Genomic DNA, 24,981 nt, shown 5'->3' on the forward strand with positions numbered 1-24,981 from the left:
AGTGGGGCCCAATATCCATAGCCTTGGTCGGCCACTTATGTAGGTTTTATTATTTAATTTTTTTCATTATTTTAATGCCAAATAATTCTAACCTAACCTTAGGTGGCATACTATAAATAAGTAGTGATCGCTTCAGAAAAAGATGATGCATCTTATTCCTTCAGAGAAAAACCTGAGTGCCTTCTACCTAACCCAACTGCCACCTATCTTTCTCTCTTCTTCATTATTGAACCGAATCCCTTGAGTGAAAGAGTAGTGCCCACACACATCAAGTGGTACCTCAATCATGGTGTGAAAGATCGTGAAGAATCCAGATTCAACAGAAGGACATTCGGACTCAGATCTTGGTGATACTCTGCGACAGAAAGGATACAAGAGTTAGAGATCTGAGTGGAAGGAGACATCATATTTCGCTGCAACCACTGTAAGATTTCTCATACTTTATATGTGTTTATTTATAATCGTTTTAGAAGTTCATATTTAGGATATTAAACAATATACTTGTTAGTAAATCTAAGATCCTGGTAAAATAATTCCAACAACTGGCCTCAGAGCCATAGTAATTGATTTGTTTTCAAGAAATTTGGACTTAAAACGATTTGTGTGTGATTTGGATGGATGTTGATCTGTGTGTTATATGATGATTGATTGATGCTTGTGAGATTTTGTGAAAAATAATTGAATTTTCGTTTCTGGAATTATTTTATTGGATAGTTTGGAAAAAATTAAGCAATTTACTTTTTTACGAAACTCAATTTCGATTTTATTTGAATTAGTTATGATTTTTTGAAGATTTGAAAAAAAGATAAGGTGATCACCTCATCCCACGCGCGCGGATGGCCCATTCACACGGCCAGGAGCGTGTTCGGACAAGGCGCTATCTGAGGAACACGCCCAGGGATGTCTGAATCCCTCTCCTGCACGCGCGAAAATCCTGCAGGGACCTCCTGGCGCCGAGATTTCTCGGCTGCTCACTTGGTGACGCGCACGGATGGGTATGCAACTGCATACCATCCGTACAGCTCACAATTTTTTTCAATTTTCTTCGATTTTTCATGCTGTTTCATGGGATTAACTTCCGATTTTTTGTGTGCTTTTGTATTTTGATTTTTACTTTTCATATCATAAGCATAATAGAACCCACAAACTTCTCATAATTTAAAATTTCCCGAAGTACTCCCACAACTAACAATGATTGAGATTTTTCTGTATTTTTTTCAATGACCAGACATCACTGAAATTTTTCTTTATTTCTGATTTTTTTCATTATTTTTTTTTTTTCAAGTGATGCAGAGTTACAATTCTTTCCTTTTTTTTTCACATGTTTCTCAAGCACGCAAGATTTTTTTTTCTTTTCTTCAATACTTCCACACACTATATATTTCACTCCCTCAAACTTATTGTAAGGCTTATGATACCATTCAAAATGTAATGAGGACAAAAACAACAGTGTGGATACATCTTTTAGTTCAATGGGTGAAGAAACGAAATAGGTTTAGGCTCAAAAGGGTTAACTAAGGATATTCATTTTATTGTAGGCTTAAAAGACTCAAACTATCTAAACAAACTGTGATTTCAGTCTGTTAAGAGAGCCATCCAAGTTAAGTTTAACTCTATGGACCCATTTGCAGCCTATAACATTCATAGTGGGATCGTAGGGAACCAACACCCAGGTTGTATTCTTGACAAGAGCTCTTCCTTCCTGATTCATAGCAGCATTCCATTTTGGATTATTTAAGGCTACTTTGAGTGTCTTCAGTTCAGTGGGCAATGTGGACTCATATAGAGGATGTTTTGTTGCAAGATACGACTTGGGTTTATAGATTCCATTCTGGGATCTAGTGATCTTTTTGTTAACTCTTGTACCTGTAGGTAATGATGTCTCTTGAGTGGGAATGGGATTATGTAGAGTGGGTTGGGATGCTGCAGGAATATTTGATGGTATTGAGGCTGGGGGCTCATGGTGAGATGCTGTAGCAGCAGGGTGTATGTTAGGGAAAGTGGGTTCTGGTGGTGAGGATGCAACAGGTAGGACGTTGGGGTTTGAGCTTGGTGGAGGAGTTGTGTTTGAGTGATTAGGTGATTGAGTAGTGGGAGAGGGATCTGGTGTAGGGTTGACATATGGTATAGAGGACTCAGAGACATCATTTTCAAAGTTTATATGATTAGATTCAGGCATAACATTGGGAGAATTAGTAGAGAAAACAGCAGTAGGCATAGTGAAGGAAGATTGTACCTAACAAGGAGTCGATATATCCTTTGCTGGAAATGATTGTTCATCAAAGACAACATTTTTTGCTATATAAAGTCTACCATCTTGGTTTTCACAGAGGTATCCTTTGTGAGATGAAGAATACCCCAAGAAAAGACACTTTTGTGATCTAAACTCCATTTTGTGTCTGTTATAGGGTCTCAAATGAGGGTAGCAAGCATAGCCGAAAGGCTTTAGTATGTTATAATCAGGTATATTGCCAAAAAGACATTCAAGTGGTGATTGTTGATGTAGAACAGGGGTAGGTAACCGGTTTATACTAAATGCAGCACTGTGAAAGGCATTCCACCAGTATTTGAATGGCAAACCAGATTGAGCAAGCATTGTGAGTCCCATTTCTGTGATGTGCCTGTGCTTGCGTTCTGCTCTCCCGTTTTGTTCACTTGTCTTGGGACACAGGTGCTTGAATACAATTCCTTGATTTGAAAGAAACTTAACAAATGGTCGATATCCCCCTTTCCATCTGCTTGAACTTGTTTTATAGGCAAGTTGAATTGCTTTTTAGCCATGCTTTTAAACTTTATAAACAGATCAAATGCTTGAGACTTTTGAACAAGAGGGTAGATCCATGTATAACGACTAAAGTCATCTAAGAAATGGATGTAATACCTATATCTATCTTTGGAATCTGCATGTGATGGCCCCCAAAGATCGGTATGTATGAATTCTAAGGGTTGAGAGGCTCTAGAATTAGATATAGGAAATGGTAGTTTGTGACTTTTACCTAATTGACAGGCATGACAAAAAGACAATTGATTTGGAGTAGTAGAATTACTTATGCTAGACAAAACTTTTTGTAAAATAGGTAACGAACAGTTACCAAGTTTTTGATGCCAAATATCAAAGTTTATTTTACTGCTGGTATGAAATGTGACAGGAGTGGAAAAACAAGAATGAGAATTCTCTATTTTATTGCTGTCAACAATATTACAATCAGATTTGAGAATTACATTTGGAAAATTGTGTTTATTACATATCATAGCAGCAGGAAAAGAAAATTGAGACTTGGACCGAGGTGGGACACTTGATCTTGAGGCATTGGAGGACTGTCCTAGCAAGTAAAGGCCATCTTTAAGGGTTTCCTTGAGCAGCACACTCCCTGTTGCCTTGTCCTTTATAAAACAGCAGGTTTTGTGAAATTCAAGATAGACAGGATTGTCATTAGTTAACTGAGAAATGCTAACAAGATTTTTAATAATAGAGGAGACATGTAAGATGGAATTCAACTTAATGGGATAAGAATTAGTAGAGGGTAGAGTGGCTGAACCAATATTTGAAATTCGTAATTTCTTACCACTGCCTACAGCCAGGCCTTCAGCACATGTGTAGGTGGTTGAGGAGTCAAGATTATTCGTGCCTTGGGACACATGGTTGGTTGCTCCTGTGTCAGCAAACCACCCCGAATCATCACCAAAGTCAGGTAGGAAGGATGTATAAAATGCATGTGGATCATACTCAAATTCTTGTTCAGTAATATAAGCCTTTGGGGAGGGATTTTGGCCATTTGTGTTGGAGGAAGGTTTCAGGGTACCCAGTTCTTATCAAACCGATAGTGACAGACTGGTGCAGTGTGTCCAAAGCGAAGACAGAGCTGACATTGTGGCATGTTGTTGGTGTTAGGACCTCGAAAGAACCCATGGCCACAATTCTTGAAACCTTGAGGTGGTCTGTAAATGTCACTTCTTGAGTTTCCAATGGCCATATTAGCTTGCATCTGTATAGTCAGATCTGTGAAGGCACTATGATGTTCAAGACGGCTTTCATGGGAGAGAAAGAGAGCTTGAACCTCCTCAAGACTCAATAGATCACTTCGTGCAGTAATTCCTAACACCACCGAATCAAATTCTGGGCCAAGACCATTCAGAAGTTAAAGAATGACATCTTGTTCAAGAATTGGAGAACCAGTTGTTGCAAGAGAATCCACAATGGATTGAACTTTGTCGACGAAGTCAGAGATCGACAAGCCGCCTTTTCGAATGGTGGAGAATTGACTCTTCAGCTGGAGAAGTCGTGCCTTGGATTTGCTGGCAAACTTGTGTTCAAGAGCTTTCCAAACCGTGACAGAGGTTTGGAAGTTAGCAACAGAGGCAAGAATTCCTTCGGTCATGGACAAACGAAGCCATGAGAGGAGTAATTGGTCTTTTCATTTCCATTGAGCAAAGACAAGATTTGTGTAATACCCGGTAAAAATATACATATATTTTAAATTTTATTTGTTATACAATTTGTGTGATAATAAGTATTTTATTTATTTCTACTAATAGTGAATAGAGATAATTGCTTAAAATAGTATTGACAGATTTCTAAACATAGTTGAAATTATAGTAAGTGTCAATGTAAAATTATGGTGTTTTTACGAATTAGGATAATTACCCAATTAAAGCCCAATATGAAAGTCTATTAGAGTTTTATAAATTATTTAGTGGGTTAATTTATTGTATCAGTGCATTAAATAACATTATAATAGAATTAATGTTAAAACAATTCGTAGGTTTGGATAAATTCGCATGATTAAAAACTGTTTTAGTAAAATGATCATATCTAGAGTTTTAGAGCTCCGATTGAGGTGATTCCAGTGGCGTTGGAAAGATAATTCAAAGATCTATAAATTTTGTAGAAATAGTTATATCATAATTCTGAAGTTTTCTAGATAAAAACTGAGTCTAAAGTTACAAGATAGAGGACTTATTTTTAAAATTTAAAAAAAATTAGATATTTGTTGATTTAATAATATTTTAGCATTTTATTATATATTATTATTTTTGGTTAACCTAAACCTATTAGAATACGGTATCTCATAAACTTCAGTACATGTTTTTATCAAACCCTAAACCATCATAGTTTTAGTTTTCCTTTCCAAACCAATTTGTCAAAGCTTCATTCTTCTTCATGGTTGCTCCTCTCAAACCTTCCACGCTTCTTATTTTTCTACCTTCATTCTTAAAGTTTTGGATTTATAATCAAGGCTTGTGGACTTGAGACATCAAATAGAAAGTTGTGAAGAGGTATGAAATATTTTCTTGCTCAATAATGCTAAATGGTATCCAGGGTTCGAACCTATTATATTTTTTCGTTTTCAGAAAAAAAAAAAAAACAAGTTTCAGTAAAGTGATGATATCTCTCTTGATATTGATCCGTGTTTAGAGATTTTTGTATCGTTAGAAAGCTTATTCAATTTCCCATAAGTTTTATGCAGAAATGTTTTGTTAATTCGAAGTCATACTATGTCAAAAAGTTAGTTTTCTTCAATATCATGTGATTCGTTTCTTGAATCTTGTTCTTGCAAAACTGTTTTGGTAAAATTGTAATATATCTTTGAATATAATTCCAATTTCAAAGATTTTAGTATCATTGGAAAGGGAATTTAATTTTCTAAAACTTTGATGAAGAAGTTATCTTCTAATTCTGGACCATTTAAGGTCAAAAGTTTGTATTTTTGCTAAGTCGTGTAATTCGTTACTTCATATTCCTTCTCAAATATAGTTTCAGTAAAAAATCATAACTCCCTCAGTTTTAATCCATTTTTAATGATCTTTATATCATTGGAAAGATAATGAAATTTCCTATAATTTTTATGAAGACAACTTTCACTGAATTAGTATAGTTATTGGTCAAAAATAGTGATCTTTCTGCTGTACTATAAGAGTACGAATTTTAATATTAGGGCCTTGACCCATGTCTTAGGTAGTAGTGACGAGATAACAAGTCTTAAGCAGCGGGATTTGAGATAAGGAAATCAGATAGTTTTGTATGTGTTTATCTGCATAAATTTAAATTCTTTATGTATTGAAATTGATTTATGTGTTATGTATTTTTACGTAAGTTTCTGTATGAGTACAAAGATTCATACTTGAATGTATTTTGAGTGTATTGCTGTGTTAATGAATATTTAGGATCTTGTTCTCAATAAGGAAATTCATTGAGGTGCTTGGAGTAGCAAGAAGGTGTTCTTAACAACTGAGGTAAGAAGAGTGGACATATGTGCACAGGGTGTATGTTGAAACATACAACTGTATTATGGGTTTGTATTTACATGTTTTATTCTATGGTAGATTGTTGTTTTATACTAATGTTATTAGTGTGTGATAGTGAAAAGGCTTTTGACTGTTTGTGTGAGAATAGCACTTATAGGATAGGTTTTCTGCTGCTAGTGTGAGCATAGCACTGCAGGATATATTTTTGGCTGCTTGTATGGGTTTACTTGCAGGTTATCCTATCATGGGTGAGTACAACTTGTGATAAGGGATTGCCCTATTGGATGCCGAGTGTGAGAACAACACAAGGCAGGGCAAGTTACACTTCATGTCTGATCAACATGAGTGGGAGTAGATTATCGTATGTGAGGACAATGTGCGATAAGATACTATGTGTTATGTGTGTGAGTATAGCATGCATTAAGATTACACTGTGATATGATGTTGTATTGTATGTGAGAATAATATGTGATATGACATGTTGTTATATGTATGCAAGTATGGTATGAATTGATTTGATGTTGTGATATTGTTATACTTATGACTATGTTATCTAGTTGGGGGGTTATGTCCTACATAGCTCTTCTTACTGGGGGTTAGCTCACGGGTACTCTGTGTGCAGGTAATGACAAAACTAAACAGTGAGGATGGCGATCTTGAGGCATGGATTACATGTTAGGGGATTGTCACGATGTTTTGGTTTAAAAGTATTTCATTAAAGATTATGATTCAAATAATTTTTGTAAAGCTTTATATTTTAAGGTAATGAATAAATAAATGTTTTGTTTTAAAAATAATGAGATCTCATGCTTAGTTATTTTTCATTAAAGAAGTCTTTTATTGTCTTTATCTTAAATAGTTTTAAACGTACTAGCTAGTGTGACGTCTCGAGAAATCGGGGCGTTACAATTTGGTGCACCAGTAACCAAATTTGCAGGAGGAGGAGTACCATTGAAGAGAATATCATCTAGTTCATGACCAATTACAGTAGGAATAACCTACGATTTCCAAGAAAGAAAATTAGTTCGATCAAGTTTAATTGTCAAAGTTGATTGCAGAGAGTGAGAGAAGGGATTCTAGTTGGAGTTCGTCTGGACGGGAGGATCATTGGTTAGAGTTTGACCAGTAGAAGCTTGAGTAGCAGGATCAGCAGTAGTGGATGCCATTGAAGGAGAGGATCAATGGCAATCTGATACCATGTAAAACTCAGAGATGAGTTTTTGAAAGAGAGAGAGAGAGAGAGAGAGAGAGAGAGAGAGAGAGAGAGAGAGAGAGAGAGAGAGAGAGAGAGAGAGAGAGAGAGAGTTAAAGAGAGAGAGAGAGAGAGAGAGAGAGAGAGAGTAAAAGAGACAAAAGAAAGGCAGAAGAAAAGAGTAATTCTTCATTAAACAACAGAACACAATACAAAGTATTTATAGAGTACAGAGTACTCGAATTACAGATGAAAAACAAAATAACAGGCATAACAAAATTCTGTTATATAACAAATAACTAATAACAGATCTTTAATCTTGTTTTTCACTAACACTCCACAATCTAAAGGACCAATACCAAAATTAGTAGAATCTTTGTCATGGACGAAGTATATGCAATTAGTAGAATCTTTAGCTTAGCTTAGATAGGTTCAAATTTAAAAGTTGGTTAGTGTTTTCCCTCACATAGCCGTTACTCTTTCATATTTCAAAAGTCAGTTACAAGAGTTTCTTTTCAAAATGGGGAATTCTTGGAGGGAAGAAAAAAAAAAAAAAGCCATGTGGATATGGGCATTGTAATATTTGTTTATTCCTTTAATCTTCTTTGTGGTCTGTAAATGCCAGGTGGCAATGGTCATGTGACGTAGGTTTCTTAGATTGTATCCAAATTTTGATCCAACGGTTTAACTTATATAAGAAAATGATAGACATTAGCAATTGTATTTGTACAGTAGAAGCAAGCAACTCAAATTTTGTTGACTTCATTTATATTGTCCTGTTTTTATGTAATGATAGATTCACCATAAAATATTGTAATAATAAATAGTTAATTCATATCATTCACAGTGATAATAAATAGTAGAATTCTTATCTCTTTTTTTATGTGGCCACCATATATCCAATCCATGTCTTCTCATGTATATTACTGATCTTTTTTTGCTTTCTTGCTCGAGTATGATGGTTAAGAGAGTCAAATTCAGTAAACATTAGTTGAAAGATGATAATCCAAAGAGTCATATATATAGGAAAAATTGACTAATTATGTATTTATTGGACCAATTTTTTTTTCTAAACCTAAACTATTCAATATTGGTAGAATGTGTCATTTTTTCTTAAAATCTCATTCTGCCCCTCTCATTTGAGCAGCCCTCTCCCTCTCTCTTTTCCCCTTCTCTCTTTCGCTCTCTGTAAACACGCACACGGAGGAGCACACAATCGACCCACAACCCATCACCTTGGTCCCTTCTCTCCACGACCACCATGACCACAGACCCAATGACCATCGCAGACCAACGACTTCTCCATCAGCTATGGCTTCACCATCGGCAATGTTGTCAAAAGAATAAAGTGTATGATTAATGTTTGTGGTCTATGAGTAGATGTTAGATTTAGGATCAAAAATGGCCAGATTTGAGTTTTGGGCAAAAAATTGGTTTTTTTGTTAGGCCCCATGGTGGTCCAATAGTGGTCCGATGCCTTCTTGTTGTTAAAATGAGTAAAAGTTGAAGATGAAGGTCTTATGGTAGCCAGATGATATGGTCTGATGGTGCCCGATGGTGGTCTGGTGGTGGTCCAACGCCTTCCTAACGAGCTTAATGAATGGAGATAAACATTTATAAATATAAATATGGTCCGATGGTGGTCCAATAGTAGTCTGATGATCACCTGATGCTACTTTTTTTTATGTACATAAACATAAAAAAAAAATTAAAAAATGAGTTTTAAATAGTTGTGTCCCACATAGAGGACAAAATAAATCCTTTTACTTATACTTTCTTATATAAACAATCAAGCTCCATTCAAAAAATTAATATTAAAAAAATTGAAGGAAAAATTTATAATATATTAATCGAGCTAGAGAATATTGAAAAAGAAGAAGAAATGAATTATGAAGACATTCTTGGGCTTACGAGAAATTTTGTTGAAATTGGGGCTCTTGTTGATCATGAGAGATACTCTCATAAAGGCACATTCTGAGCAAGAAGCAAAATCTTGCTCTCAATGGGGAAATGCCATGCGCAAGAAAAGAAGCTGAAATACTGAGTAAATATATTTTCTTTTTCTTCAATTTTTTCATTTGTATAGATTTTTAGTGATATACAAATAAAGGCGCACATTATCCTATTCTATTTTCAATTTCGATCAATTCACAGTAACAAATGCTAGTATTGTATTGTGGAACTTTATGTTAAATTTCATAATGTTTTAAAAAGAATCATCTTTGCAGAATTCCAGAAAAAGAATCATCTTTAGAAAGTTACAGAAAAAAAAAATCAACTTTGGAAAATCCCAATGATCTTTGTTTAGTTTATTCAATCTTGTTTATGTTCTTTGATATTATTTTAGGCTTCAGCATTTGCTTCAGCATCATCTCCATAGATTTTTTTATTCATCCTTGGTGCCAATTATGAAGTTAAAGGCTTGGTTTTATCAATGCTGTAATGTGATATATATTATTTTAGGCTTATAGAAACCACCATGTGGTGGATTTGACTCACTCTCTCTCTGCCACATCAGCTACCTACCTATCCTAGTTGGCAAAAGTTAGTAAAAATTGGTTGGAGCTGAAACCAGTCAAGACAAGCTTCAGCATCCAATGAAGCAAGGTTTTTTGGTTCAATTTATGTACTCTGTTTTAGGACAATAAGCATAGAGAAATTTTAGGGTCTTAGAGAGAGTTGGAGGGGACTCAAGTGAGGATTGATTGTAATGTTCTTGCTCTATTTTCTCTTACACAATGTACATTTTGGATCAAGCTATCCTCCATGTAATGTGATGATCATGAATGAATAAAGTGGCTGTGAGTTTTTGCTATCTTTAATTTAGTTTGTTCATTTAATTCAAGTTCTACTTATTGTTCATCCTCAATTTTCTGGTTTATTGTTTATTGCATTTGTTGGTTTTGTGTTGAGATGGATCTTGCCACTGTTAGTTGGATAACAGAAAGAATTGAGGGTGAGTTGATTCACCTGTAACCTTCAACTTCAACAGGTCTCTTACTTTGACTGTTTATGATTTCTTGAGCTCAACCTGTGCATAGCCTGGTTGGTGTTGAGTATTGTATGTGCATGTCAAGATAGTTCAATCAGTTTAAGTGACAAATTTTTTTTTACAATTGCACATATGGTGCTCTCAATTAAGTTGGTTTTATATGATCTTGAGAACCAAGTCATTGGGTGGACTGAATATAGTTGTGAGTAGTATCTTCAGTTCTTCTTATTACTATTGTCTTAATAAGCTGCACAAGCATTAATGTAAAAAAGTGAAAGATGAATGTGCAGAAGAAAGTCTAGTATATAGATGATCATTAATCACTTTCTTATTGTTAATGATGTCACTTTTACATGTTAAAAAATTTGAACTAATGGCAAAAGGTATCCACAATTTTTATTGTACCATAATTTATTAATTAAATTTCTGCAGTAGAAGATTCTCCTATTAATGGAACTTTTCTTCAATCCAAGCCAAGTTTGATGGTACATTAAAGATCAACTCACAATTTTCTTCAATCCTCATCGATCCATATTATTTCGAAATGGAGCCTAAAATTCCACACAATAGAATAGATACTACAAATCCCAAATGTAAATAACTCTACCAGTACCACATCGTTAAAAAATGGGGTTGTCTTCCTTTTTACCAAGTATAAGTTTTCCTTCCAAATCAATATCAAATTAACAATTCAATTATTTTTGTCCCACATAAGAAACAAAGTAAAAACTTTTACTTATATTCTTCTACTAGCTAGAAGTTACGTGACGTAAATATCCGTAATGATTTGTCTTATTAAAGTAATATTTGTGCTATTATATTTAGTTAGTAAAATATAATTGGGTATATATAAGTTATAACAAAATAATATTTATTATTTACTTATGGAAAATTTAGAGGAACAAGATATAAATTTTGCAAAATTTAAAGCAAACATTATGTAACAAAAAATAAAGAAAATGTGCAATCTTAAAATAGAAAAAAAAATTATTAAAAAAAGTCTTAATATATGGAATATTATAAGAAAAACTAAAAAGAGTATAGTGAAACTTATTCCTAATCTTCTATTAGTTCAGCTGCTTGAATGGTGAATTGATTGTACTTTGAACTCATCATTCGTTTTGGATCTACATACAACTGACTAGGGATAAGAATCGGAAAAGTCTCTAGGTAGTATTCAAATTTTGCATTAGACTACACATTCTCTTGAAAATTCTAGGTAGTATCACCTAACAAAAAATGCTGCAATCCAAAAAGGAAGAAACTAAGGCAGGGGCGGAAAAGAACGTATAAGTGTGTGCATAAGTTTACAACTCAATCTTATTGTCTATTGTGAACTTAAAAATATAAAATCATCAGTCAAAAAAGGAGATATATGAGCAACAAGACTGCACAAACTATGGTCAAGAAGAGAATGACATTAAAGTTTCTAGAATATAATGCCAAGTTGATAGAGAACACTTTAAATTTAAACTACAATTAGAAGATCAAGGACATTACTAAATTGCAACACATCTGTGTTCTGGCTAGCAGGCTTCAGTAAACACCATAGATGACAAAAAGTACACATCAATTAGAAGCATATCAAAACCCAAAACCGCTAACAAACAAATACAAAAGGAGATAAAAGAATCACTATTTTAGACACAAAAGATGAAGAAGAGAGAAGAGATCTTCTTGTTGCAGTCTTACCTACTACGATGAGAGTGGAATTTTATATTTAGATCAGTGTGGGCAGATTATGAAATGCGTAAGTGGCATGAACCAACATGGTCTGAAAGGAGATACCTAAAATAAAATACCAACATGATGCGTAAGTTAATGGATACGCAGTAATGTCAAATTCAAACAGCTCCTAAATATCAATAAATTCCATAATAAGAAAGGTATGTTACAGAGCATACCTCTGCTCCTTCCATTCAAGGCATTCCTTGCGAAAGATGCAATCTCTGCATCACTGAACTGAATTAATGCCTGCAAAGCCAACCAAAATGAGGATGCCATATTGAAAATGCACTGCAAGAAAACACCAACATAACTGATAACAAACCTGAAAACCTGCAGCCTTTTCAAAAGTGGCAATCTTGTGCACAAACATATGGAACTCAGAGTCGACTTCAAGAATATATACCCCAAAACAAAACAAAAAAACAATTACAAATAATACAAAATTTGGTAGTAAAAATAGAAGAAAAAAAAACATTTAAGAAATTAATTAATATTAATAAATAATAAAGATGGATGTGACTGAGGATGTAGTTTTCATCATGATAATGGTAATATTAGAAGATTTGAATAGAGATATTAATCTTTTTCTCTCACCCAATTCTGGCACAGTGTAAATATTATTTAAAAAATGAACCAATAATAAATAAATGAAGCCAAGTTTATATATGCAAAAATGGGAAAGGTCATACGATTAAATTTTAAGCTTTGTAGAAGCACTATAATGGAAAGTACATATATATAATAGGTATATCCAGTCTATATATATAGATATAAAATATCCCAAAAATAAAAATAAATTATAATAATTAAATATTTTTAGACAAATTAAAAAAGAAATGAATGAACCTGGAGATGGCTTTTGACATGTGAAATGGTGAGTTCTTTAACATCCATTAATTGAAAAACAAGCTTAGGTGTAGCCTCTACACAAATTAAAATTAATTAGAATATAATCAAACAATAATTAAATGATAAATATCTTGTATATTATAGTATGTATATATATATATATGGGTATGCTCTTAATGGGTATTACCCATGTATGGGTATTTTATTTTTGACCATTGGATCAAATATCTAATGGTTGATATTTATAATCATTAATTAAATATTAAAAAATTAATATTTCCTATTTTGTTATTCTCTATATTCCTAAAATAGATAAAACTATTAATAGAAATAAAAAATTTATAAATGGAATTGTTATTTAAAAAATAAAACACAACTAAAAAAATTAACAAATTATTTTTTTTAATAAAAATCATTTTAAAGATTAAAAAGAAATAAAGTGTATATTTATCTTTTAATAAAATTTCTTCATACTAGAATTCTAAATTGCATTACTGAAAATAAAAAAATAATAATTTTAAACTTTAAACTGTAATACACATAAAATGTATAAAAAAATTTTTAAACCTAAAATTTTCAATTTTATAATAATTAACAATTATTTATATATTTTTATTTTTAAAAAAAAATATTTGAGCTTACCAAATCTATAAGAACAAAACCAATGAAGAAAATTTTAACAAAAAAAAATGAAGGAAGAAAAAAGTGTCATAAACATTATTGAATAATGGCAATTGCGAACACAAGAATTTCAGCACAAAAAATTATATTTGACCCCTAGACAAGATTATCATCTTCTAATCCTAAAAATATAAATAATGAACAACACCTCATTAGTTATTCTAGGAGAATGATTCATGGTAATATCAAAAAAATCATGGGATAGTAATAATATTTTTCTAACAATGATAGCCTAAGTAAGAACTAAGAAGTATTGTAGCGTTTTATTTTTAAGAATATGAATAATATTAAGACAATTGGATTCCACAATCAAGCTCCTATTCTTCTAATAAAAAAAACACATTAGTATACATGTAAATGATTTTTAGTTTTACAATAATAAATTATTAATAAACTCATAATTTCATAAAATAATAAAGTAGTAATTTTAATTAATTTTTAAAAATAATTTATAATTTTTTTTTCAAATTATTAGTTGTAATTATTATTTTCAATTTTATAAAAAATAAATATAATTTTTTTAAAAAAAAAATAATTTTTAGAAACTTACCATAAAAAGGTTATTAGATTATTACCTTATTAATTTTTTTTTAATTCCCATCAATGGGTATTACCCATTAAGAAGTGTTCCATATTATGGCCACCAAGTCTTTCAATTGCATGAACAAAACAGTGATGAAGCCAAGGAGTCCATCTCAGACAAGGCACCTTCAGGGCCGGGCCTGACTTTTAGTGGGCCATAGAAAAAAAAAAATTATTTTGGGCCCTTATTTAGAAAAAAAAATATGGTATTTTTCAAAATCAGTAAAAAAAAATTGTATAATTTTAAAAGAAAAATATTTTTTTTTGGCCTTTGGGCTAGGTGGGCTCTAGGCACAGACCTAGCCCGCCTATGCCCAGGGCCGGGTGTTACGTGCAGTCCGTGATGGCACGTTACAAGCTAAGAGATGCCCACAAGTTGGCCAAGTGGTGGTCAAGTGGTGGCGCATGTTGTGGTGCATGCAGGTGGCATGCTGATGCTTAGTTTGTATGCAGTGGTATGGCGGAGTTTTATTTTTAAGAATATGAATAATATTAAGACAATTGGATTCCACAATCAAGCTCCTATTCTTCTAATAAAAAAAACACATTAATATACATGTAAATGATTTTTAGTTTTACAATAATAAATTATTAATAAACTCATAATTTCATAAAATAATAAAGTAGTAATTTTAATTAATTTTTAAAAATAATTTATAATTTTTTTTTCAAATTATTAGTTGTAATTATTATTTTCAATTTTATAAAAAATAAATATAATTTTTTTAAAAAAAAATAATTTTTAGAAACTTACCATAAAAAGGTTATTAGATTATTACCTTATTAATTTTTTTTTAATTCCCATCAATGGGTATTACCCATTAAGAAGTGTTCCATATATATATATATATATATATATATATATATATATATGAGAACTAACTTTTATGGCCACCAAGTCTTTCAATTGCATGAACAAAACAGTGATGAAGCCAAGGAGTCCATCTCAGACAAGGCACCTTCAGGGCCGGCCCTGACTTTTAGTGGGCCATAGAAAAAAAAAATTATTTTGGGCCCTTATTTAGAAAAAAAATATGGTATTTTTCAAAATCAGTAAAAAAAAATTGTATAATTTTAAAAGAAAAATATTTTTTTTTGGCCTTTGGGCTAGGTGGGCTCTAGGCACAGACCTAGCCCGCCTATGCCCAGGGCCGGGTGTTACGTGCAGTCCGTGATGGCACGTTACAAGCTAAGAGATGCCCACAAGTTGGCCAAGTGGTGGTCAAGTGGTGGCGCATGTTGTGGTGCATGCAGGTGGCATGCTGATGCTTAGTTTGTATGCTTAGTTTATTTTAAGGGGGTACTCTAGTGTCAGCTCTCCACCACCCCTTGCACCTTGGTGCTAACTGAGCTACTACTAGCCAGTGGGGACTAGTAGGGCGGACATATGAGGACCACGAGGGGACTCACATGTCTCCATGAGTTGGAGTACTCATGGACATTATCGGGCCGACCCGGTAGTGCGTCGAAGCATGCCGCCAGAGGTTCAATGGTACGTTTCCCTTGGCTTGCCGGTATGACGCTTGCACGGGATGTGGCCTAGATCCTCCAAGAGACGTCGTGGCGCGCCTAGGCCACGAGTCTCAACACGGAATGACACGGGTAGTCATTCGTGGGCTAGTTAGCATACGCGCATGGGACGGATGCACCATGATGGAAAGGGACAGAGGTCTAATGTATGCAACTAGTTTGGTGGCTTGTCTTGAGGGCCTGCCAACATGCGTGGAGGCATGGCGCCTTGAGGATTGGTCCATGGGCGTATGGGAGTCCTTGGGCTACGAGGGAGACTGTTCGGACAGTATCGAATGGGGCATGATAGAAGCGTTGGCACGTTAGCTTGGTGTGGGCATCTTGCCACACATGCTACCTTGGTCACGAGTGACAAGGTAAGCGTCGGTGTTGGGATTTGTCGTACCATGGTGGGAACTTATGGACAGTGTGAGTATCTTGGCTGGAGAGCCTCGATGCATGGAAGCACTCATGGATGCTTGCGAGCATGACTCGGCGGGAGTTGTTCGAAAGACAGAAGTGTGCACGAGGCACACGGTCGCGCGAAAAATGAGCCCATTGTTACTCGGATGGTTGGAAGGCTGACCTTGGCTTAGAGAAGTCAAGGTGCGGCACGGGTGTTCTGCTGCCTAAAAAGGTGAGCCCGTGACAGTTGGTATCAGAGCCAAGTTCATCTCAGTGGGATGTGAACTTGGTTGGCCTATCCTAGAGAGGATGTAGGGGGTGGACGGATCGAGATGGTCCGAAGGTTGGAACAAGACGTCGTTGAACCAGTTAGTCTTTTAAAGAGGATCAGTAGGCTGAGATGGAGTTGAGACTGGGTTGCTTTTCTTCATGGGAATACTGGACATCCTAGAGAGGAGACGTTGATGGTTGATTTGAGTCAAGTTCAGAGATGCTAGAAAGACAACTACCACCTGCAACTGTGGAGGAGCGCAATAGAATGTTTGAAACTTGTTGGCATAGGACAAGATCGAGGGGATAGTCCATGCTGTATGCTTGGTACTCTAGGCCAAGTTTTCCTAAGTGACATCGTAAGCCGCAGGAGGCGCTTTTGTTGAAAAGGAAGCTTGTTGGCAGGAGTGTGGAAGTAGTGCAGGGACCGTCAGATTCTTGTTAGTCACGACAGAGGTCGAGAGTTGATGACCGAGATGGTTCAGATTGGGATAGACATGGGATGCTTCAGTTGCTACGTTGTGTGTCAAGAGGGACGCACATGGAGACCAAGGGGGCAGAGGCCGCAATCGTCAGAGGATGGTTGTACTTGGAGGTGTTCGCATGCGAGTTTTAATTGATCCATATGGAAGCGCCGAGGTAGTTGAGTGGAATGTGTTGGCTTGTTAAAGCGCCAGAGGGCGTAAGTCACACGAAGGCATCGAGAGAGATGCGGAGTGTGGAATGAATGCATCTAAATAGCCAGCAGGGCTGAGAAGACTGAGCGCAAGCATTGAGATGACACTAGAGTTTGTGTGGAAGCCAGAGGGCTGTGCCAGCGAGACTTAGTAGTCATGTGAGCCTGCGAAGGTCAAGAAGGGTGTTAGAGTTTGCATGAAGGCCAGAGGGCTGCGTCATTGGGACTTAGTACACCGTGGGAGCCAGAAGGGTGTGATGCAAGTGTGAATCAGTTGGATGGTTGAGTGGGAAGTTAGTGCATGCATGTGGAAATCGACTGGGGTGCTAATGAGATAGTTGACTCGAGAGTCACATCCTGCGGGATGCACTTTTAGATGACATGGTGTGCATGAAGAGTTGGGGCGGTCAGGCATTTGCGTGTGGGCATGTTGTCGAGGACGCCAACAGATGAAGTGGGGGAGAGACCTTCACGGTTCACTCAACAGACTAGTTATTCATTACAAGCATCGAGATGAGTATCATGGAGATTGATTGTTGTTCAGGATGTAAAGTCAAGAAGACTCAGGACACAGGCAGAGCCAATTATCTAGGGTGAAAGTCTGCGGGACTCAGGTACTAAGATAACATCATGGCAATGTTGACCTAAGGTGAAAGTCAGCAAGACTAAGGTACTAAGGCAACATTGAAATGTCGAGGGGCGAAGAGTCAGAATGACCGAGGCATAAGTTCAATATCTTCATCAAAGTGAAATGTGGAATGGAGGAACCGTATGCGAGTATGCGGTTAGCTTGCGAGCTATATCTTGAGGGATATTCCTCTAAGAGAGAAGTTGTTTCCCAAGTTGAAGTGGGGGAGCCCACTAATTCATGTGTTTGAAGAATCAGGGTACTTGTTCAGTTTTGGTGTGTGAATCCAGAGGGAAACACTACAACAGAGGGGTTGTTCGGTGCGAAGACTTGCATGATTGCTGCAAGCTGCAGATAGACAATATGCAAGGGCGCAGACTGAGATCAAGACAGAGCTAGTTTGCGGCATGTTATGGGCATGTTTTGTGTTTATGGGGACACTGGTGTTGTATGGGACACTGTAAGCCGAATGGTTCTGAGAACATATGCCGATGGGAGATAGCGGATTGGGATGACTTCAAGTCTTAAGAGTAAGACTGGGTGTTATCAAGTTTGTCAAAAGTTAGCGAGTCATCAGAGGATGCAGGGTTGATTTTGGGGGATGAGCTTGTGACACAGTTTTGAGAACCGACACAAGCAGGAGCTCAGAGGAGCAAGTATGCAGTGGGTCAGTGGGACCTTTGCATGAAGTCGTGGGTATGCGGTAGGGCCGGAAGGCCAATGTTGTGAACTGTTGGGTTTTATGCCCTAAATAAAACTCTGTTTCAATGTAATCCAGATTATTCAATATCAATAAAGTAACAGAAGTATTTTTTTCATTCATTTGTGTATGTTTTGGTTCACTTAATCAATTGTTTGTCTATTTGATTTATAAATTCATCCAAACCCCTTTTCACATACTTGATCATGTTTATTGTGTTGTCAACACAGTGGAAAGTAAACATGACTATGTGAATAAAGTATTCCTAGATTTATCAGAACACTGGGTTTTACTGATATAACAATCTACAACAGAGTTTACTTGCATTTGGAGAAATGTTATGTTCTTTCCAGAACATAGGTTAAAGTAAAGCTCAGGTTGGATGCATGGAGTATGCATTGGAATGGACCGATATTGAACTTTGAATTAGATTTTTGAAACTTACCGTAAATATCTATTCAATTCAATATCATAAGTTGATCCTAGATCACATGATCGAAATCCTGATATGGTTAGGCTCAATTTCAAGAGTATTATTCGTGTTCTTTGATTTGTTAGTTAAGCCTAATCTTTAGTCAGGGCAATACATACATTTTGGGAACACGGTGGTGCGATTGAGTGGGAGCGCTAACATAAATATGGAATCTATAGCTTCTATCTGGCGAATAGTAAGCAAAGGGTGATTTCCTTCGAGCTTAACCAAACGAGATAAATGATTGAGTACTCATTTCACTTAGTTGAAATATCATTTATACAGGGTTAAGTGTTTTAAGGATAAAATACATTGTAGGGTGTTACGTTAATTTAGTCCCTTTACAGTGTAAATCATCCATATAGAGGATCATTGATCACATTAGGATTATAACAATGGATAACTAATGATGTGTCTATATGGTGGAACATATAGAGCATTCTATATACTGAGAGTGCAATTCTGAGTTCTATGTGTGGATTCAACGAAGAATTAATAAGTCAGTGAATTTAAGTGGTAAATTCTAGATCTGCTTATTGGAAGCTCGGATATATAGACCCATGGTCCCCTCACTCGTTGAGATAATATTACTTGTAAGACTCATTTAATTGATTTTAATTAGTCAATTAAAAATTCTCAAGATAGACTTGTCTATTTGAGAATTTATCACTTATTAAGGGCAAAACAGTAAATAGAGATTTTGAAGGGCATATTTATTAATTAGGAAACTTTAATTAGTTTCATTATTAATAAAATAAATGACAATATATTATTTGATAATTAATTTTAATTATTAAATAATTAGATTTGACATTTATGTGGTTGAACAAAGGAATTGGCAGTTTTTGACAAAACAGGAAACTATCAGTGTAGGAAAAGGAAAGTTAGAAAAGTGGCAAGCCTTGTTTCCACAATGCCTAGGCCGGCCACTTAAGCTTCCTTTTCTCTTTGATTTTTTCAATTTTAAATGTCAATCATAGCCCTGGGTGGTCTTCTATAAATAGAAGGCAAAGGCTTCAGAGTTGAACATAACTATACATCTGATGCACAACATTATTCTGACAGAATTTTCTCTCTGAAAATTCTCTCTGAGCCGCCACCCTCTCTCTCTCTCTATTCCTTCACTGTTTCGAAATCTATAAGTGCTAGAGTAGTGCCCACACACATCAAGTAATACCTCAATCATAGTGCGGAAGGCTGTGTAGAATTCAGAAACAACAAAGAAGGACTATCGGGCTCAGATCTTGATTATACTCTGCTACAGAAAGGAATCAAGGGTTAGAGATCTGAGTGGGAGGAGACATATATTCCGCTGCACCCAATGTAAGATTTCTCATACTCTTATGTGTTTAATTTTCTATCGTTTTAGAAGTTCATATTTAGGTTGTTAAATCAACATACTTGTGAGTATATCTAAGTTCCTGGTAAAATAACTTCCAACATGAACTTCACGAAGAAATTGGGTGCAAGAGTTCACTTGGTGTTGCATTGGGTGTAGTTGGCTTGCGAGCCTCGTCCAGGTGGGACGCACCAAAACTTTATCCTGCGATGAGAGTGTCTTGCTCGATTGCCATCAGGATGATGGTGCACCATAGAGTTGGCATGTGAAGTTTCCGGAGGGACTTGTCTAGAGGGACTTGGCTTCAGTGGAAGCGTGTTTTGTAGGTTCCGTTGGGAACGGTTGGTTTGCGAACCTCACCCCGAGGGGTGCACCATACTTAGTCCGTGTCAAAAGGAGTATGCATTGGACGATTGGCGAGTGAGCTACAATCTGAGGATGTGTTAGCTTCAGGGTCAGTGTTGCAAGGGCTACTTGGTTGACTGGAGGGACGCATTGATGGACTCGGAGGAGTTCATGTTGGAAGAGATATTCTAGTGCAGAGGCACTACTCCATGGGTGGATCTGAATAGCGACAGTGGCACAGGGTCTTTGATCAAGTCCAAGAGTGGGCGTGCGAGATCATCACCAAGGGGGTGGTTCTACGGAGGTAGAGGGACAAGTGCAGACTTAGGATTCGGGAGAAGCTTGGGGTAAGCTTAGGAGTCGAGATCAGGAGGATTTGCCTGCGGTTCGTCGATGAGGGCATCGACATGTTGAAGTGGGGGAGAATGTTACGTGCAGTCTATGATGGCACGTTACAAGCTAAGAGATGCCCACAAGTTGGCCAAGTGGTGGTCAATGTTGTGGTGCATGCAGGTGGCATGCTGATGCTTAGTTTGTATGCAGTGGCATTTTCGTAAATATCTTCAATATTGTCCGGATCGGGATGGGACTTGGTATTCGCCATTTATTTGGGTCTACAAATAGAATGGTGCAATCGGTTTGGCAAAACTAGGTGATTTGGTATATGGTGCTTCCCATATGTCTACAGAGCAAAAATCATCTATGTTCCTGGTAGAAGGCTAAAAGCTCAGAATGCTCTTTAAGGGGGTACTCTGGTGTCAGCTCTCCACCACCCCTTGCACCTTGGTGCTAAGTGAGCTACTACTAGCTAGTGGGGACTAGTAGGGCGGACATATGAGGACCACGAGGGGACTCACATGTCTCCATGAGTTGGAGTACTCATGGACATTATCGGGCCGACTCGGTAGTACATCGAAGCATGCCACCAGAGGTTCAATGGTACGTTTCCCTTGGCTTGCCGGTATGACGCTTGCACGGGACGTGGCCTAGATCCTCCAAGAGACGTCGTGGCGCGCCTAGGCCACGAGTCTCAACACAAAATGACACGGGTAGATATTCGTGGGCTAGTTAGCATACGCGCATGGGACGGATGCACCATGTTGGAAAGGGACAGAGGTCTAATGTATGCAACTAGTTTGGTGGCTTGTCTTGAGGGCCTGCCAACATGCGTGGAGGCATGGCGCCTTGAGGATTGGTCCATGGACGTATGGGAGTCCTTGGGCTACGAGGGAGACTGTTCGGACAGTATCGAATGGGGCATGATAGAAGCATTGGCACGTTAGCTTGGTGTGGGCATCTTGCCACACATGCTACCTTGGTCACGAGTGACAAGGTAAGCGTCGGTGTTGGGATTTGTTGTACCATGGTGGGAGCTTATGGACAATGTGAGTATCTTGGCTGGAGAGCCTCGATGCATGGAAGCACTCATGGATGCTTGCGAGCATGACTCGCGGGAGTTGTTCGAAAGACGGAAGTGTGCACGAGGAACACGGTCGCGCGAAAAATGAGCCCATTGTTACTCGAATGGTTGGAAGGCTGACCTTGGCTTAGAGAAGTCAAGGTGTCGTACGGGTGTTCCACTGCTTGAAAAGGTGAGCCCGTGACACGGGGCCTGGGCACCTTCGATCTTATATACTGTCTTACAGCACCACTTCTTCCACAACTACTCATATTTTTCTTTCCTTCTCTCCCCAAACAGAAAATGAAAAAAGAAAATACTCTTCTCTAATTGAAATGGGTTTTCTCACTATCTGTGGTGTTTCCCATAGCCTTCAACAAAATACACAATTTTCTCTTCATATATTGGGCTACAACAACACCTATTCTATTTAATACCGAAGATCTGTATTAATTAATTAGGTGGAGATCTGTATTAAGTGCAAAGAACATATGAGTAATCCATAAGATCTTTCACATTATTCTAAAAGAATATTCCACTATTTTAGTGAGAAAGGACAAGTCTTCTATCAATTAAGAACAATCAATTTTAAAATCATACACATAAATAAGACAAATGAAAATATATATATATATTTATATAATTCCTTAACTATATTAAAAAGAAAAAAAAATCTAATAGTTATTCTTGTAGCCATTTTTACAAACACTTTGAGTGCAACTAAATGATTCCTCTCACTACTTTTATTTAGCTTAGTGCACAACTAAATTATTTCTCTTTTGTTTTGTCGAGTGTTGATTTGTAATTATTTTTCAAATCCACAAAAATATTTGTTTAATTCATAATTGAAATATACAAATTTAGGTTACAAACAAAACTTTTATAAAATTTAACCTGAAAATTGAGTTAAAATAAACATAAGAAAGCTCATCATAAAACTCATCATTAGAAAACATAACAAACAACATTTACACCAGAAAGACAAGCAAAAAACATGAAGATGAATGTCATCGTACTTCCTCATATGATTACCTTGTCCCTCTCCTTCATCAAAGAGCTTCATTACCCAGTTGTAGCCGAGATTTGCTCACCTTGTCGTTGTCGAACCCCTCCAGTCTACTGAAAAAATTGTGACAGAAATCGAATACCACATGTTTAACCAAAATCTCACTATCAGAAAGAATGAATGAGCTTCGTTCATAATTACACAAACTTAAAATACCAATTTAAGAAATTCATAATACTCACAATTATTTATCTATTTATATATACAATGAAAATTGAAAGTTATGGAGATTTTTTTTTAAAATAAACTGAGAGAATTAATGTATCAGTTATCATCGATATTAATAATACTTAATTACTTTCCAAAATTTTAGGTTGTAGCTAAATTATATATTATTTTTTATCTTTTCAGTTAACGATTGAAAAGAATATTTATAATTTTTATTTTTTTTATTAAAATAATTTATAAAATAATATAAAATTAAGGGATATTGGCGGCTAAACCACCTGAACTTTACGGTTTGTAACACTTAACCACAAAAACCAAAATTTTGGCGGCTAAACTACCTAAACTCCCATTCTGTTTTGCTCTGTACACCTCCGTCCAAAAATCACAGTTAAGTGTCACGGTGGACTGTCCACGTGTACACACTTGTACACGTGGCAAATTTTTAGTGGTCCACGTAATATTAATTTTAAAAAATAATTATAAATATTTAAAAAAAATTAAAAATCAGAATTTTTTTTTTACTTTTTTTAATTTAATTTTTTTTTTATTTTTCTTCTTCTTCTTCTTCTTCTTCTTCTTCTTCTTCTTCTTCTTCTTTCTTCTTCTTTTTCTGCAGAAACCCTCCATCCCTGGGACCTCACACCTCAACCATAAACCCCCCGTGACCACCGGCCTTGAACCCCAACCCCAGCGACCCCCTTCCTCACAGCCCAAAAACCCACATTTTACTTTTCGTTTAAATGCATTATTTACTAGCTAATTTTACATTTGAAGATGTTATGGTATATGGGTTTTTGGTTAATATTGATTTAGTCCTTCTGTTTTGAAAATGCAGGTTAATTTGGTTGGTGGATTTCCTGGTGAAATGGGAAACCAAGGATCATCACACAAGGATCCCTTTCTACTCGAGAGGAGGCAACGCACGGCCATGGATTTCTTAGTTCGAATTTCAAGGATTTCCTACGGTGATGTCCTTATAATGTTTGATGTTGATGAAATCCTAAGCCCTCACACTATGAAGCTACTGCAATGGTGTGATGGTGTACCCCCGATTCTGCATCTCGAGCTAAAGAACTACATGTACTCTTTCGAGTTCCCAGTAGACCACAACAGTTGGCGAGCTTCTGCACACATATATGGCCCACAAACCCGCTACCGCCATTCTCGCCAAACAGATTACATTTTCTCATATGCAGGATGGCATTGTAGCTTTTGCTTTCGGCTCATTCAAGAGATGATCGAAATTGGGGTTGGGGTTGGGATTGGGATTGGGATTAGGGTTTGGAAATTGATTGTAAGGAGGATAATAGGGGAGAGAAGTGTAATCGCCTTGCTGCATCGTTAAGGTTAGGCTTATGGAGGTTCAAGGCTTTGACTATGGGTGTCTGACGAGAAGAAAGAGAAAGAGAAAGAGAAAGAGAAGGAAAGAAAAAGGAGAAAGAAAAGAAAAAGAAAAAGAAAATAAAAATAAAAAATAAAAGAAAATAATTTTTTTCATATAATTTATTTATTTTTATAATTTTTTAAATTATTTTTTATAATTTTTTAATTTTTATAATTATTAAATTATTTTTTTTAAAAAAAAAAAGAAAAGGAAAAAGAAAAAAAAGTAAAAAAAAAAAAATTTTAATATTTATAATTATTTTTAAAATTAATATTACGTGGACCACTAAAAATTTGCCACGTGTACAAGTGTGTACACGTGGACAGTCCACCGTGGTACTTAACTGTGAT

The 24,981-nt window shown here is 36.0% G+C and overlaps 1 protein-coding gene across 1 annotated transcript; it reads left to right on the top strand.

The window, feature by feature from the left end:
• The first annotated feature begins 23,626 nt into the window (after window positions 1–23,626).
• On the top strand, window positions 23,627–24,625 carry LOC133032530 (uncharacterized). Its single transcript, XM_061106500.1, has one exon. The coding sequence runs from the start codon at window positions 24,077–24,079 to the stop codon at window positions 24,590–24,592; it is 516 nt and encodes a 171-aa protein (XP_060962483.1). The 5' UTR covers window positions 23,627–24,076; the 3' UTR covers window positions 24,593–24,625.
• Window positions 24,626–24,981: the final 356 nt, after the last annotated feature.

The sequence above is a fragment of the Cannabis sativa genome, chromosome X, assembly GCF_029168945.1.
Source record: "Cannabis sativa cultivar Pink pepper isolate KNU-18-1 chromosome X, ASM2916894v1, whole genome shotgun sequence".
NCBI lineage: Eukaryota > Viridiplantae > Streptophyta > Magnoliopsida > Rosales > Cannabaceae > Cannabis > Cannabis sativa.